The sequence below is a fragment of the Panulirus ornatus genome, chromosome 42, assembly GCF_036320965.1.
Source record: "Panulirus ornatus isolate Po-2019 chromosome 42, ASM3632096v1, whole genome shotgun sequence".
In the NCBI taxonomy this organism is placed as follows: Eukaryota; Metazoa; Arthropoda; class Malacostraca; order Decapoda; family Palinuridae; genus Panulirus; species Panulirus ornatus.
The window spans coordinates 3156470-3174409 of NC_092265.1; the positions used below are offsets into that span (position 1 = coordinate 3156470).

Sequence of the window (17940 nt, forward strand, 5' to 3'; positions counted from 1 at the left end):
ACCACAACACATCATTATTACGACCTGTAACCACCACTACCACAACCACCCAGATCTTACTTCCCCCTCCCCGCCCTTTCAACTCCCCCAGTTCAACCCCTTTTCCGAATCCCCAACTCCCCCTCTCCAACCCCAGCATACCATCCCCTCCTCCATCCCTACCTACAGCACCTACCTCCCTCCCTCCTCCTCTCCATGCGTAACCTAAGGCTCACAATGAGTTATGAGGTAAATCTGAGCAGGTCGGCTCATAAGTTTGTTGGCACGCGGACTCCTGCTTGAAATATAGGTGTTGTTAAGAGCATTTTTTTCCCTCCCCTTTCCCTGGGCAAAGGCGTTTTTTTCCCCCCGTGAGCCTCCTGGAGCGCTACAAGCGCCTGGGATCTACTGAGACGCGCGTTCTTCTATATTTGTTCTCACTCTGGTGCGTTCTTATAATTTCTCTTCATCTTATTCAAAAGTGTTCTTCCCATCCGTCAATCTCATCTTGACGTGTGCCTCCCCATCCGTCGATCTCATTTCGACGTATTCCGTCAATCGGTCGATCTCTTTTTTTCTTGTTTTTGACGCATCCTTTGCTTTTACCAACCACATCTGGCGTATATTTGTCTTCATTCCGTCGATCGTATTTCCACGCGTTCTTTCCACCCGTCGTTCGCATCTAGACGCGTTCTTCCACTTCGTCGACCGCACGTTGAGGCGTGTCCCACGCTGCTCCTCATTCCAACACGTCCTCAACCATCAGCGTCCACCACACTCGGTGTTTCAGGAGCCACCTGAAGGTACGTACTACTGTCAGGCGGTACAGTGGTGGTGCCATCATTGTCACGGCGTGAGTTGAGGGAGGCGGGAGGAGGAGAGGGACTCTACGTAACACCCACGACCTGCTGCTGTTCCTGGGCTCACGATGAAATTGGCCGGTGGGTGAAATGTGTTCGATAGATTCCCCGATCACCGATGTACAGGTTAGCCACCGCCACTTTCAAGCTATCGGGAAAAAATGATGTCGCGGTCGTTTTATTATTTCCCCCTCTCTGTGTACCGTGAGCTAGCTCTCTCTCTCTCTCTCTCTCTCTCTCTCTCTCTCTCTCTCTCTCTCTCTCTCTCTCTCTCTCTCTCTCTCTCTCTCTCTCTCTCTCTCTCTGGCTCAGGAGGTGACAAACGGGCAGGGGATATCGGTCAGAAACCTGTTAAATCCGAGGCCTGTGCACCATTAACCTCCTCCACACGTGTTTGCCCACCAGGAAGCAGGAATCCCGCTGTTTACCTCGGAAAAAAAATAGGAGCCCGGTTGTTAACTTTCTAAAACCGCAAGATAGTTTCTCTCTCTCTCTCTCTCTCTCTCTCTCTCTCTCTCTCTCTCTCTCTCTCTCTCTCTCTCTCTCTCTCTCTCTCTCTCTCTCTCTCTCTCTCTCTCTCTTTTCTTCCTAAATCAGCTAGATGATTCCTCACCATGTGGCTTCCTCCTCCTCCTCCTCCTCCGGAGTCGTTGGCAGGAGACAAATGATTGTTTTGGTCAAAAGGAGAGATTAGTGTGTGTGTGTGTGTGTGTGTGTGTGTGTGTGTGTGTGTGGGAGGGGGGGTTTTCATCACAAGCACCTGGTCGAAGGTTCCAATCCTCCAGTTCCCTAACGATACTGGAAGAGGTAGTGTTACTCCCAACACGTACCAGTATACAGTCCCTAAATCCCAATTGTCAAGGAGCGGTAGACTAGGAGGTTAATGCCATTACGTTAAGACCATATCTTCTCGGTCATCTCTTGTACGATTAATGAGTCCTAGCCTCACATTCATACAACCAGGACCTTATCCTGAGCTGATACTGCTCACTGCCGGATCTCTCGCCGACGCTCATTCTCAGATCTCCCACTCCAGCACCTAACAATCAGGGGTTTCCTCTTCCTCTCCCAGCCCTCAAAGCTTCCTTCGCACACACAATTAAAATAGTCTCATCCCTGAGCTTGTCTGATCTCTCCGTATTACCGTATCATTCTCATTTTCTCATTTCCCTCGCAAGAGATCCTCGGATGCCTTACCTGTCGAGCCGTCTTCACTCACCCATCTCCATCGTCATAGATCCCCGGCACCCTCCCCGTCGGATCCCTCTCCTCCCTACCATCCTCACTCCCTCATTTCCATCTTCATAGATCCCCGCCTCCTTCACTGTCAGAAACCCTTCCCCTGCCTCCCTATGTAACTGTCTCACTCCCTCCCTTCAAGATCCCGTGGTCATACGCGACCTAATGTTGCCCCGCCCCTTGTTTTATTGATATTTAACGATCACTCATGTAACATTAAGATTCTCTCTCTCTCTCTCTCTCTCTCTCTCTCTCTCTCTCTCTCTCTCTCTCTCTCTCTCTCTCTCTCTCTCTCTCTCTCTCTCTCTCTCTCTCTCTCTCTCTCGACGAGACTCGTCCAGGCCGTCTTGAGAGCACTTTTAAGCCGTTTTTTGAGGTAGTGTGCCAGGCCAGTTGGTGGTGGGTGGTGGGGGGAGGAGAGGGAAACCTACGTAGTGAGCGAGCCACACATGCGCCCCCTGGTGCTAACACAACGCTTTATATTCCCGCTGGTGATTATTCCCCAAACATAGACTTTCCCCCTGAGTTAACCAGGGAACCTGAAGACTTGGGAATATTCCACGAGTATTTGACGAATATTCATGACAATAAGATCCCAGGTATTCTGCAAGGGAGAAGGTAGAGGACTCTCACCTACGAGTTCGCTCGACGAAATTTTGCCAGGAAGGCAGGGCTGTCGCGGAGTGCTCACCGCAACATACTCAGAGTTAAGAATAAAGAGTCGTGTGAGTTTTATGTGTCTCCCAGGGAGGATGTAATGGTCTCGTTGCACGGGGAAGGAGGAGAGTTGATGGACCTCCTGGTGAGGGAAAGTGAGAGTAGAAGCGACAGTAGGAGAGTGAAAACTGTGTGTAACTGTGCCCTGAGAATGGCTGTGATTGTCGACTTACTGTAACTTGCTTATGCGTGTGACCCTAGAGGACTGAAATCTGTAGGTTCATTTGAACCTGTTGATGCCTGTAACCTTAAGATGACTGTAGTATGAGGCTTACTGTAACCTGTAGATATCTGTAACCTTGAGTGACGTGACCCTTAGTTTATCGTAACCCGGGGTAATGGGTGGGATGGGGTCGTACCGATGTGTTTAAGGGCCACACTGTCGTGCCCAAGGGTCATGCCGTGGTGCACGGTCCTGCTCTCAACTACTACGCGATTGGTAAATCATTCCCTACGTTGATAATCCCGTTGAAGAAAGGGTTACTTAGCGTCATTCGAAGATAAATGGTCGCCCGCGAATTTTTTTGTCCATTACCGCGACTCAGATCAGACAAAAAAAAATCTAGATTTGAAGTAGCTTCTTGGAACGAGTTTATCAAAACCTTCGCTAATTCTGAGTGTTTGTGTTAGATCACCTCTTAACCTCCTCTCTCTCCTGACTTACGTTTAAGTCGTCTTGTCGCCTCTCATTGGATTTCGTTTCTCAGTCTGGTAATCATCTAGGTTGCTCACCACTGTACTCTCTCTCTCTCTCTCTCTCTCTCTCTCTCTCTCTCTCTCTCTCTCTCTCTCTCTCTCTCTCTCTCTCTCTCTCTCTATCTATCTATCTCTCTATCTATCTGTATCTATCTATCTATACGGGTTTATTACACGCAAGTCCTTACTTTTTTTTTTTTTGGAAAGCACCTGACGCTTTTTTTCCATTTTAGTTTATTTTATCTATTTAGGACTTTTAAAGGATTCTGTTGGGGTCAAAGGTCAAACAGCCCACGAACGCATCTTTTGGGATTCTGCCGCATACAGTTGAGAGAAAAACATTCCATACAGACCCCTATCCTTAATCCCCGTACGATCCAATGGATGAATTTGTGATATGGGCCATTTCTCCTGTTCAGTAGAGGTCAAAGGTCACTGTAAAGACAATTTTTTCAACCCCATTATTTGGCAATACATCAACAAATGTTCAAAATAGTAGTGCAAAAGATATCTTTCCACATACCTTACATAATGACATGATAATCTATGACCTGTACAGTTCTTAGCCTTTTTTGTTTAAAGGTCAAAAGTTACGAGAAGTTATTTTATGCCAATGATCCATTTTCTTTCGCCCAGAGCTGATGAAACTTGGCAGTAACTGCTACGCCCCCTGAGTGGTCGTGATGAATCTTGGTACAAAGATACGTAAGGTGTGTATGGAGGGAGGAAGACGTATATGCAGCGCTTGTTCGTGGATGCTGGCCTTCGTAATGTTTCGCAAGTCAAATGAATAACGAATGCAAATTTCCTCTTCATGAAAAAGACGTTAACTTCTCGATTATTCACCTCCGCTGTATAACCTTCATACCTGCCCTACCCTCTCCTACCCCTCCCCCCAATCCCCACTCACATACCCTCCTCTACACCCCCACACCCACACACACCCGCACTAACCCCCTACCCCTCTCCCCCCTCCAGGTCCTCGCATATTTTGACGTGGTTGGAGAGGCCCATTGTCGCCACGTCAGAAAGACGCTATTAATCATCTATATGTCATCCGGCCGCAAGGATCACACACACACACACACACACACACACACACACACACACACACACACACACACACACACACACGCTGCAGGAGCAGGCAGCGGAGTAGCGCATAATCATGGCCACTAACCCTGACAAGTTCACAACCAGCACAAAGTAGTTGTAGTAATGAGCTGAGCCGCCATAGGAAGGCTTGAGAAGCGGCCCAGGTGTTGTGGAGCGAGGCACACCAACCTGTTGTAGCGGAGGTTGTGGGTTGTGTAAGCCTCGTCGTGGCTGGGAGGGGAGGATTATAAGAAGGGGGGTCGATCAATGGAGAGGGGATATAGAGGAAGAATCTAGAAGGTAATTAATACAGCTTGTGAGGCGGGGGGGGGTCATATGCAGGGGGAACTATCATGCAGAGGTCATGAAGGGGGTCATATACAGGGGGAAATATCATGCAGAGGTCATGAAGGGGGTCATATACAGGGGGAAATATCATGCAGAGGTCACGAAGGCAGGATTCAACACAGAGACGATGGAGGAAGTACTGAAGGTAAGATTATACAGTGGTTATAAAACCTGGGCTATATACAGTGGGATTACACCAGTGTGATACTAGGGAAGGTTAAAGAAAGTGTTACACAGGATCATTCAAGATAATAAACTGGAATTATACAAGGGGCTTCAGAGAAAGCATTATACGGCAGCATTATACAGGGGTGAATTAAGGAGTATTATACGTACGGAATTATACTGATAGTAAAAGTAGAATTATACGGAGTTGATTATCTTGAGAAGATAATATTCATAGCTCGTAAAAGCGAATTATGCAGTGAGGTGAGGGGAGGGGGGGCGCAGGTTACATGGAGGGAAGTATAGAACACAATGAAAAGGTTTCCACCATCTTTTCCTCCACCACCACCACCTCCTCCTTCTGCTCATCTCTCTCCCTCTCCCTCCTCCTCCTCCTTCTCTCCCTCCACCTCCTCTTCCTCCTCATCTCCCTCCTTATCAGCATGCCGTCTTTTTCAGCGTAAAAATATTAATAGGTTTCAAACGACGTGTAATCATGGTCATGCAGAGAAGTCAAGGTGTAAAAGCGGTTTTTATAGTGTTGTCTTATGTTTACAAGCATAGCGTTCTTGGCAGATACGGATCTCGGTAATCCGTTCTTTTAGACTCTTCTTTTGTTCCCCGAGTGAGTGACCTGAGCTGGTGTGAAATGGGGATATATTTTCGTTTTTTAGTGCTATTTCTGAGAGGAAAGCGGTTTTCTTGACTGATATGTGCCGCTTGATTTATGTGCATCTTTTTAACCTTGGTGGATGGCTAGTTCCGAACCCGTTCGTTAAGTCCACATATTACGTAATGCACGTCGCGCAGACCGACGTACCTACACCCACTTTGCGTTGCTGCCAACGCGTGCTGTGTTGCTATGCCCATACATCCACCTCCATCATGATATCCACATGTGACATCCGACCCACATCCGCCCATGTTGTTGTTGTTGTTGTTGTTGTTGTTGGTGTTAGTGTTGTTGGTGATGCGGGTGGTCACTGTTAACGGTGCCGAGGATGATGTGTCTTCTGTTGATGAAGCTGTTGATGTCATACGTGCAGGTAGTTGATGGTGTTCATGTCACCGTATTTATTTTTACTTCATCGCCCCAGGTGCCGGCCCCAGTCTTCACAGGTAAAGCCTGAACCCACCCCAGCCTCGTCCCCAAGTCTAGCTCCACCAGACAACCAAATCCACATCCGTCACACGTATCCACCCGCAAATACAGCATCCACATCCACCCTTCTACATTTGCATCACCGACGCGTCTGTCGTCCATACTCACATGTAATTCACCACATTCTCACCTAGACTATCATATCCACATCCATCACATCCACACATGGCTCATCAGCCCTCCACCTTCCCCACCTCCAGCTCCAGGTGCCGGACCCGTTATCCAGATAAGGGATTTACATCCATTTCTCCAATGCTCCCCCCCCCTCCTCCCCTTCCTCCCTCCCCCCAACATAACCCCCACCCCCCCTACCCGCTGACCCTACTCCCGTGAAATCGACTTTGGAAAGATTTTCACTTCGTCATGAGCCATTGTTCGCCATACCGCCTAATAGCACCAAATTCGAACCATTACCGAAAATTCGTAAGATTTCCTAAAATATGAAATCCCCCCCAAACCCCCCCACTCTGGTTTAGGGTGAGGAGGAGGAGGGGGTTAGTGTGGGGAGGTAAGGAGGGAGGGGGTATCAGGAGGAGGATTTCGATGAGGTGGTTGGTCATCGCCCTTGGGATAGGTCGAGGTAGGGTCGCAAGTCGCCCGTCCACGATAAGGTGGCCGGCCAGGCTCGGAGGATTCGCTCAGCCATTATGTTCTTATTAGTTACGACTGATCAAGAAAAGATCCGTCGGATGATAAATGATCGTTCCTTTTGACGCCAAATTGATCATTCCTTCCACCTCCTCCTCCTCGTCCCTCTCTCTCTCACACACACATATCGTCCTCAGCTGATCCTGTACCTCGGTCCTTCCTTGATGATTAATGTCGTTAAAGATTTGAAATGTGCTAGCCATAGACGGTCTCCCCAGCACAGACGGTGTGGTCCTCCCTAGCACAGATGGTGCGGCCTCCCCAGCACAGATGGTGCGGCCTCCCCAGTGAGGAGGCCTCGTGCTCCTCGTATATAAGATCACAGATGGTGCGGCCTCCCCAGTGAGGAGGCCTCGTGCTCCTCGTATATAGGATCACAGATGGTGCGGCCTCCCCAGCACAGATGGTGCGGCCTCCCCAGTGAGGAGGCCTCGTGCTCCTCGTATATAAGATCACATCTTCACACAGCTGGTGTTGCCTTACCTTGTCTCTGCGGTGTGCCCTGAGGGTAGATCTGTGTCGAAGATAACGAAAGAATAATCATTTGAAAGAAAAAAAAAAAAAGAAACGAAGAATTTACTGGTTATGACCGAGACAAGAAAGATTCTATTCACTCGTGCAAAAAAGGAAAATGGAATCAGTAATGCACAGATGATCAAAGGAAAAAAGCGAGATAATCTTGTTCCTTGCCGGGCGAAAATTTCAGACGTGTTTTTCTAAAAATCACACAGATGCCAGGATTTAGAAAGTACAAAATTGTTGTTGTGTCAGTAAAGCAGCTAGAATATTGTTACTATCAGCGCAAACAAACAAACAAAAAAAAAGAATTGTTTCGCAGTTGTTGTTACCAACAACCAGGAAAATATCAAATAAACGACAGTCAAAGTCATGTCATAGAAACAATAGAATATCCATTTTCTAAAGATGGGAAAAATTAAGCAGTTCTTGTCACCGACCAGTTCCCCTCACTACCAACAGTTAGATCATAGAGTCCAATCAGTGGTATTCTAGACATCAAATACCAAAGTATCATCTCAGACTTTTTATTTTTTTTTTTTCCTTTGACCATTGCCAGAAAACATTTCAGTGTTGTAAACGCCATAATCAAAACCCATAATCAGTGTTGCCATCGTTCTAGCGGAGATTACTTCCCATGTTCTCCAGTACATTCACCAGGGTCTGGTGTAGTTGGCCAGCCCTCATACCTCACCCTCTCTGGCCACAGCTGATAAGGCGGTCCAGCGGTCTGGGCTGCTTTGGTTAAGACTGACTGTTGTTGGGAGAGACTGGACGGCAAGCTGGAGAAAGTGACTGTGATACCCCAGCCCGGCAAACTGGTCTGAGCAAGACGTGGTGGTGTAGAGGGATGACTGGCGAGGGTGACTGACTGGCCGGGAAAGGTGGGAGTGACTGTGATTAATTGGCGTACATTAAGCCTGCGTAGACTGGCGCGAGAGGCGAACTTACTGACGAAATGGTGTTTGTATGTTCATGTGTTTTTTAGGGGAGTGCCAGTAATTACCCCCTTGGGCACGGTATTACGACGACCCTCGAGCACGAAGGTACGACCCCGGAGTGCGCGACGGTACGACCTTACGGTATAATGGACTGGCCTTTTGAGTTGAATCTCAAGGGTCGGGTCTAAGGTCACGTCGTGATATGTAAGGGTCGTATCGTCGTGTTCGTAGGGTTCTGCCGTTGTGTGTTCAAGTGTCGTGCTTCAGGGTTGTGTCGTCTTGCTCAGTGGTCGTAGAGTCGTTTAATGCTCGGGGTCTCACCGTCATGTGACCTGGTCGTACACAGACGAAACTCGAAGTCAGATACGTATAGAACACTGTTCTTTGGTTTGTGTTCCTGTGGCATATGGCATCTCTGAGTTCACATTACGATATGTAAATGAAACTATCGGCTTTTTTTTTTTTTTTACGTAAAATAGTTTTTCGTAAGTGTCGTGGAATTTTTGTAACTCGTGGGAAGCTGTAGTTACCTGCACAGGATATTGATTTACACATTTTTTGTTTACATTCCTATGACAGACGGTTGTATTCTGCAGTTTTCTTGAAATAAAGAAGTGAAAACACAAAACGTTATGTATACATACATACGTATTCATATTTACTTGAGGGTTACTGGTCTCGCATCCACCTGCCTAGTACATAACGAGGTGTTACACACCTGCTTTTGTAGTGCTCTCCCCCACCTGCTGTTACGTACTGTAATGCTACCTCCCACCCACTGTTACATACTGTAATGCTACCTCCCACCCATTGTTACATACTGTAATGCTACCTGCCACCCACTGTTACATACTGTACATACTGTAATGCTCTCCCCCACCCACTGTTACATACTGTAATGCTCTCCCCCACCCACTGTTACATACTGTAATGCTACCTCCCACCCACTGTTACATACTGTAATGCTCTCCCCTACCCACTGTTACTGCAAGGGGAGGGATCATCCGTCATTTCCCATCCCTCTCCTTCCCAGTCTGTATGGGAAAGGAGGCGGGAGGGCTGTGACCTCTACCCCTACACCTGATATGCTGATGTGGGTGGTTGTGGGAGGTAATGATGCCCGTGACTGACCTGACCTATCCGCCCTTAGCGGTGTGCACTCGTGCCTTTATGGTAACGTCAGACCTCCGGGCCAACACCTGCTTCCAGCAATGCGTGTGTACAACACCTGGAAACCACACCGGGTGGTAATGACACTAGCGGAGTCTTATGGATGTATTGCTCTTCACAGAGAAAGATCTCGTTTTAAGAAGACCTGGAGATGTCCGACTGTGGCTCCCTCGAGCAGTGAATGGCATGAGGTTCAGAGGAGGAGAGAGAACATGAGGTACGAGCCAGGAAGTAATTCAGAAAGCTGTAAAGATAATGAAGATGTGAGTTACCTCAGGGAAAGCCAGGCTGTGAGGAGCAAAATGGAGTAGTCACCTGTAAAAGAAGAAGACTCGTGGAGAAAACAGACGTTATGCTTTCCAGGCACAACTTAATTATCCTTCCAGGAAAAGTGAGACTCATCTTAAATGTCATTCCAGGAGCAAGTAATATGAGTGTTTGCCTTAACGAAGGAAGATAGCGAATTTAACGATGGAAAATGATAAATCTAACGAAGGAAGATGGTAGATTTAACAAATGGAGGCGGTAAATTAAACGAAGAATGATGGTGAACTTGAAAATTTGTCAGGGAAAGTAGGAAGAGGATATATCGTCTGGTCTGGAATACATGAGGCAGTCTTTTGTCTTGACTACAAGTTGTTCTCATGGAAAAGTGACGGAGAAATCAGATATCAGTGGAACGTTTACCATATGATAATGTTTGAGGATACAGAGGCTGACGAAAGCGAGTAGTGTGACAAAACATCATGAGATGTTAGAGTCTGTTGTTGGTTGTAAGAAGCCGTACAGTTGTGGCACAGTTGCGCGAAGATGAAGACAATGTGCAGAAAAAACATGCCATGATTGATTCTCTCGTGTTGTGCAAGAAATCACAACTCAGTAGAATTTATGATTTGTACCTGTTGTATCTGCTTTGTTGATAGTTGTTGCGTGTGTCAGTGTAAATATGAATGTAAGATCCGAAATCTCATGTTCCAAGAATTAGATGCGTGTTAACCCTTCCCCCACGTCCTTTTGTACTCCTCACCACCAGAGGGCGGGCAGGTCAGCTGTCGGCAACCGCCATCTTAATCTTTCCCACACCGTGCAACAGATTAAGGCCAAGTCATAATAAAAGAAAACATAACAAACGATGATTCGTCTGTATTACTTGGTTAAGTTAAGGAGCGTAAACAGACCGCGCTAGATTGAGAGACGCAAGCATTTTAAAGGGTAGCAAATTGGTGGAAATTCACGTCGGTGGCTCTCTGTCATTTTATGAATGAGGCATTATGAAGTATGACTACTTAACGTTAATTATATAAGAATGAACTGCGCGAGGCTGTCTGCAGACATGTGCCGTGTGTGGAAATATTTTGCATGTCTCGTGACCCAGGTATGAGTGGCATGCCGCTAGATGACTCTCCCAAGTGTCGTTCATGGTCACTTACCCAGCCGCGAAGTGCAGTGCAGTGTGTGGAAGTAGTTGTAGTCAAGTGCGTTTAGAGCTAGCTACCTGTTGCTGTAGCGTTAAATAAGACGAGGAGATGTGTGTAGCACAACTTAGGAGCTCTCTCTCTCTCTCTCTCTCTCTCTCTCTCTCTCTCTCTCTCTCTCTCTCTCTCTCTCTCTCTCTCTCTCTCTCTCTCTCTCACCCGGGACGGCGGCGGAGTGGTGACCGTATATGCGGGTGTCATTAATTACGCTGGATGATGGCTCTCACGAACAAGGTCCTTGACAGCTTTGTGAACCGCCCTCCTCCACACCGCCAGCCAACGTAACAGGGCCCATTCCAGACCGCCACATTCTTCTGTTCCTTCTCTCCCCTCTTCTCCATCCCTCTCTCCCTTCTCGCCTTTCCCATCCCGTCTTCATCCACTGTCCACTACCAGTAACACAGTCCGTTATCTGTGGATCCACCCCTGCCTCCATCTTCTACTCTTGTGTACATCCGTTTTCTTTCCACATGTTGCGGTTACGTCTGGATCTTTGCTGTGACGACGATACGATACATCTCGGTTCGAATTACTCCATTGTGAACCCTCCCTCCTCCTTTAGCGGCTGTCAAGATCCCTTCCTTGGCCCAAGCTACCGTTCTTTTCCTCTCTCCCTTAACACACACGAGGGTAGGATTCTAGCATGATTCAGTCCACACGCGCGCGCACACACACACACACACACACACACACACACACACACACACACACCAGTCTCTCTGTCTTTCTCCTTGGATACCATATTCCCACTTCCACCTTCTATACACCCTTCCACGTAGAACTGCCGCCTCACATCCCTTCCCTTAAAAGTTCCCAGGGAAACTTTTCCTTGAATGAATAAATGAGTCATAGATGAAGAGGACATTACCAAATAACAGAGTCTACAAACCCCAGATCAATACAGCTTTCCGTAGGAGCTAATGAAAAAAAAAAAGAAGAAAGAAGCACCTCTCCACTGTGTGAGGCACGTTACCCTCACAATACATACCCCCCTCAACCACGAGTCATGCCTCAGGATTCCGTCAACCGCTGATTCACGGCGGCAGACCAAAACATTGTCGCCATTTGCCGCGCCCAGAGCTGTTATTAAATGCAAGTGTTGATGTCAACATGAGAAGCCAGAGACACAATATCTTAGTCATTTGCTGTGACCTGTTGACTTGCGGGAGGAGGAGACCTGTGTCGTTTCTCTGACTGTGTTGTTGGTGTGGCGTTTGCTTCTTGTGAATGGCTCCAGTGTTTGGGAGTAGCTCCTGTGTTTGGGTCAGGGTCTTGCGTTTGTGGTTGGTTATTATGCTTACAATTGGATCTTGCCATTGGTGTTTATGGTGTTTCCGAACTCCACTTCCTCATATATATATATATATATATATATATATATATATATATATATATATATATATATATATATATATATATATATATTTATATATATATATATATATATATATATATATATATATATATATATATATATATATATATACTCTAGCCTGAGCCAGGTACCCATTTTACTGGCCAACCCCTAGATGTAGATGAACAGCTGAGTTGACTGTGGACCGACTACTGCAACCAGAATTCGAACCTATGCCCTCGACCGTGGGCGGCCCCGTGAATGCCTCACGGTTAGGAACGCCCACCGCTACATCTACATATGGAAAGAATTCTAATGAAATTTCTGCGAACAAGTATTGGCTTTACAGTAAATATCAATCACCTGGCATTACTTGGACGGAGTTATAAAACTTGCCGAAGGTCTGGTCGTATTTCATCACGGGTTGTGTAGTGAGTTGCTGGTCTGACGACCCCAGGGCGGGCCCGGGAGGCCGGTGGAGGAAGGGAGGAGTTTGAACGCGATAAATATCGTGGCTGTAATCACAAGTATTGGAGCATAATGAGATGATTTACCCGTTTTCTGGTTCAACTCTCTTTTTCTTTTTCTTTTTTCTTTTTTTTTCCTGTCTGTACCTAACCCGTTGAGAAGAGTCGTAACTCACAATTACAAATACGAACGGCGCAATAGCTTAGCCCATAAAATATGTGCGATGTATAATGGTTTTTAAAATGTAGCATTCGCCTTCACTGGGTTCTCCTGGTGGTGGGGCAGTAAACTACCCTTGATATGCGACCTGGTATTATATGCGTCTTTTCATATCCGTGTTGGATTTCGAGTCTTGGTAGTCATGAAGTGAAGCCCGCCCTCCTCGTCGTGGTCGGTCCCTGGGGCGTAGTGCTCTTCTATTCACCGGGTTACCGGGTATTATTATTCTTCTGACGCGTCCATCTTTTTTTTACATCATCCCTGAGTTTCGTGTCTTGGTAGTCGTAAATTGCACTGACGTTTGGTCCAGCCGCTCTGGCTCCTCTTCCTTCAGGTTACATATCTGAGGATCATTAATTTGATGATGCCTTTATGCGAGCTGGCATTTTAGGTGTCTTTATACACATCTGGCCCTGAATTTCCCCTCTTGGTCATCATGATGATGATGATCATCATCATCAGGTTTGCCCACCCGACTGTCTCCTCCTCTCACCCCGAGCTGAATGAATATTACGTTTCTGTAGTTTTGCCCCTTTATTACCTGGACACGTCCTGATGATGAGGGAGTTCTTAATGGCTAGTATTACACCCGTTGGCCCTCCCTTGTGTACCGTTACTCTATGGCTTGGGAATTCCTGCCATAATCCAGTTTGTTGCGGATGGCTGAAATAGCGACCGGGGTGAACAGTCTGATAGGAGAGTGTTCCTGTAAATGTGGAGATTCAAATGCTTCTGTTGGTTGTGTGAGAACGAAAATTACCTCTTTTCTTCTTCTTCTTCTTCTTCTTCTTCTACTTTCTCTTTTCTTTTCTTGACAGCCGTGGGCGGATTATTTATAACTCTGGATTCGTTATTTAAATACGCAGCGCCGCAGGACTCATATAAGGAAAATAAATCAAAGTACAATAAGTGAGAACTGCGGGTGTGTGTGTGTGTCAACACGCTGCATAATTCGCAAGACACACTCGAGCGGGTGAGCCGGCGTGAGTCACTCATCAATATTTACCTCACTACCAAGGATATCGTCCACCTCTGCTTAAAACACCTTTATTATCATCAGTGTAATATTCAACACAGTGATTTGTTCAATTCTTGGGAAAGATTCAGTATCTCAAGGACTATAAATCCTTCTCCGAAACTGTGGAAATGCTTTCCAGGAGGAGATCAGATCTTTATCAAATGAGAGAGATTTCCTGTTGTATCCCCTCTCTCCCTCCCTCCTAAGATACCCCTCGCCTGGCCTAGATTGGTTCTGTATGCATGTCCCATTAATTTGTTGTCCAATACTTTTTTTTCTTTTACGTGAGGAGTCTGTATAATGAGGGAGAGGAGGCGAGCGCTCCGGCAGCAATGACTAATGGTTCACACCGTCGGACCACCGATCTCTAATCTGCCTTTATCAAATTCTTGTTAAGGTTAATATTGCTGTGTGAGCGGCTGCCATTATTCAGGCCCGTCGCTGACGGAGTCGGACGGGAGGAAGTAGTGCCAGGGTCGGTGGAGGTTCCTGGAGGTGTGAGGCGGTCTTGTGAAGCAGTGGCGGTGTGTGGTGTGGCGAGTGGTGGTAAAGTAGTAGTGGCGTTGTGTTGTTGAGTGCTGCCGACTGGGGTGAGGCTGCTGACAGGGTGGTGTATAGCTGCTATGGGAATGTTGTGGTGACGGTACTTGAGTGATTCACTGGTACTAGGGATGGGGTCGCATTATCGACGGGGGTCCTGATGTGCTGATGTGGTAGTGATGTAGTTATTAGGACTGGAGTAAACGTTGTGGTGGCGGGCCTAGAGTCCTGTAGCCTTGGAGAACGTGTTGTGATAGTGATGATGGTGATTGTGACGGTTGTTGCGGTGATGGCGGCTGTGCTCGTCGTGGTGGAGGTTGTGACAGAGGTGGTTGTGGTGGTACTGTACTGGTGGCATGGTTGCAGCTGTCCTGCTGGTCGACTGATGATGATAGGTTGGTGTTGCTAATGGTGTCACTGTAGGTTACCGGCGTTACTGTAGATGATAGTGAAGATGTCCATTGGTTACGCCAGCAGTGTCATAGCTTTCGTATTTCGCCCATTAGCCTCGTCATTTTCCTCTCCCTCGCCTCAGTGACACCTAAACTTGCCATCGTCATCCGTCTGTACGTCATAAGTCCATTTAGTCTAATCGTAGTAAAACCCATACAATCATCTCCCCCATTCCATTCCGTTACATGAATTGCCCATCATGGCAATGGTAGAATGCCCATGATCTATCCTCGGAATGGGATCAGCTGCAGTTTATGAGATCCCATCTGCACTGTAGGAAGCACTACTTGCCACCCCAGTCATGGGACATTGATTTCAAAAGATCATGCCAAAATTTCCTATATGTTCTGTTAGTTTTATGTGTCTGCTATCACTCATGTGTACTCTTTACTTCCTAACCAAGATAAAGCTTTTCAGTATCTTTATTGCAACACTTCATAATCATCATTATTATCAATATCATCATCATCATTTATTACTATATTATATCATATCATCCTGACCCGGCCAACACCAAAGCTAATCTCTCTCCCTCTCTCTCTCCTCCACCAGGCAAGCTGCTGGAGTCCCTGAAGAACAACGGCGTGGGCGGGGGTGAGGGCGGCGGAGAGCCGCCCACGCCCCCACACACCCCACAGCGAGAGAACCCCCACGCGGTGACCACTGAGGGGGTCTCCAGTCGTCCACCCCAGCCCACACTCGACCCTCTCCAGCAGCAAGCGCTTCAGGCCAGGGTCAGTGAGCTATCTATATCTTCCTGTCATTTATTTATTTATATTTACTCAAGCAATAGTTTCTGTGCAAGAGTCTTGGTGTTATACACAGAACCTTTCCAAAGGCTCTTACATTCCCCAAAGCTGCGCTGCTTCCAGTAGCAGAGAGATGTAGACTCCTCTGGAGTGAGAATTACATTGACGAGGCTGTAACCCTCAGTGATACAGCCTCGCCAAAGGTGAATTTTGACTCTCGGTGTAACCTCAAGTATGCAGAGCCCGGTGACTCTCTCTCTCTCTCTCTCTCTCTCTCTCTCTCTCTATATATATATATATATATATATATATATATATATATATATATATATATATATATATATATATATATATATATATATATATATATATATGACTCCTATGAGAGAGAGAGAGAGAGAGAGAGAGAGAGAGAGAGAGAGAGAGAGAGAGAGAGAGAGAGAGAGAGAGAGAGAGAGATGTGAGTGTTGGCAGTGAGGTGTTCATGAAGAGACAGACATGTGACAAAACACATTGACCTTTGTTTTGCTGTGTCAAGACCAGTTTGCCTTCCCGGCGCAAGCACTGGTGCGTGCATAAGTATGTAAAGAGCATGTGGTCACTGGTGTGCGTGCGTTTAGCGGTACTTTGTTAGTGTGTATGACTGTTAGTGCTTGAGGAATGCATAAGCTATCGGCCTGCATGCTTCTAGTGAGACTTGGCTCAACGTATGTGTGTGTGTGTGTGTGTGTGTGTGTGTGTGTGTGTGTGTGTGCCTGCTACTGTTTTAGCACCGGTGGACTTGGCCCGGTGCTAATGACATAGGAAGTACGAGTGAGTTTGTAAATGGATCCATATTCAGTGCTTCTTTCGTCTGTGTCTGCCTGACCTTTGTCTCGTCTGGTTTGGTTGGTGCAGGAGTGTGTTTTTTGAAGATCCTGGGACGCTACATGAACTGTGAAGACCAGCTTCTGGGACACCAGCAGAAACACAAACGCCTGCAAGTATGTGTGTGTGTGTGTGTGTGTGTGTGTGTGTGTGTGTGTGTGTGTGTGTGTGTGTGTGTGTGTGTGTGTGTGTGTGTGTGTGATTTATGGGTTGGTAGAGAGTATGAGAATCAAGTTTTTACTTTGAAGAATTAGTGTGAAAGATACTTAGAGACAGGGAAAGGTATGTATGTGGCATGTATGGCTGTGGAGGAAACGTTTGATAAGGTTGATGGAGATGCTTTCTGGAAGGTGCCATGAAGATATGGTGTGGGAGGAAAGCTACTAGAAGCAGTGAGGAGTTTATACCGAGAGGGTTTGGCGAGTGAGCAAGAAGGGAGGAAGATGAGTGGTTTCCGGTGAAGGTGGATCTGCAGTAAGGGTTTATAATGTAACCAAGGCAATTCAATCTACTTATGGAAGGGATGAAGATGGCGTTAAATGCAAGGGCCTTGTAGAGAGGAGCAAGTTTAAAGCCTGTTGAGAATGGAGGGACAGCAGTGAGGTGACTCACTTTTTTGCTAGGGTTACGGCTGTGGTAGCAGACTCGATTGAGAAATTGCAGAAGCTGGTGTTTGAGTTTGGGAAAGTGTGTGAAAAGAGAAAGTCGATGAGCAATCTAGGTAAAAGTAAAGCTATAGAATGTAGGACGAGATGGAACATGATGGACACCTTGGATATTCAGTACTTTAGGACAATGTACGGCGAGAGGAGGATTGGTTGGGGTGGGAAATTATATGGTGAAATAGAGATGTGGTAGTTAAAAGAGACTCCTTCAGAAAGCTGAAGAGGATGTTCTGAAATGCTCTGGATATATGGAGAGGATGAGTGAGGAGAGGTTGACAAAGAGGATATACACATCAAAAGTGGAGTGGATAAGGAGACAGGGGATAAGGAGATAAGAAGATGGGGTGAATGAGATTTTCAGTGATCGGGGATCGAACATGCAGGCGAGTATAAGACGTGCACGGGATAGAGCTTATTGGAGCGACGTGGTATACAGGGGACGACGAGAATATCAGTGTGTTGCACCGGGGTATATGAAGCGTTCAGGTGTGGTTTAGCTGTGGATATGAGGCTCTGTTTCAGGCGCATTAAACAGCTAGAGAATATATGTGAACAAATGAGGCTACTCTTCATCTGTCCCTAGCGCTACCTCGCTA

At 46.7% G+C, this 17940-nt stretch overlaps 1 protein-coding gene across 1 annotated transcript in view; it reads left to right on the forward strand.

Annotated features, from left to right (window-relative positions):
• LOC139761821 (zinc finger protein castor homolog 1-like) overlaps nt 1-17940 on the forward strand; it is a 407573-nt gene that overhangs the window by 288454 nt on the left and 101179 nt on the right. Inside the window, 1 exon segment of the mRNA XM_071686315.1 lies at nt 15616-15797. Within this exon segment, the coding sequence (XP_071542416.1) occupies nt 15616-15797 (182 nt within the window).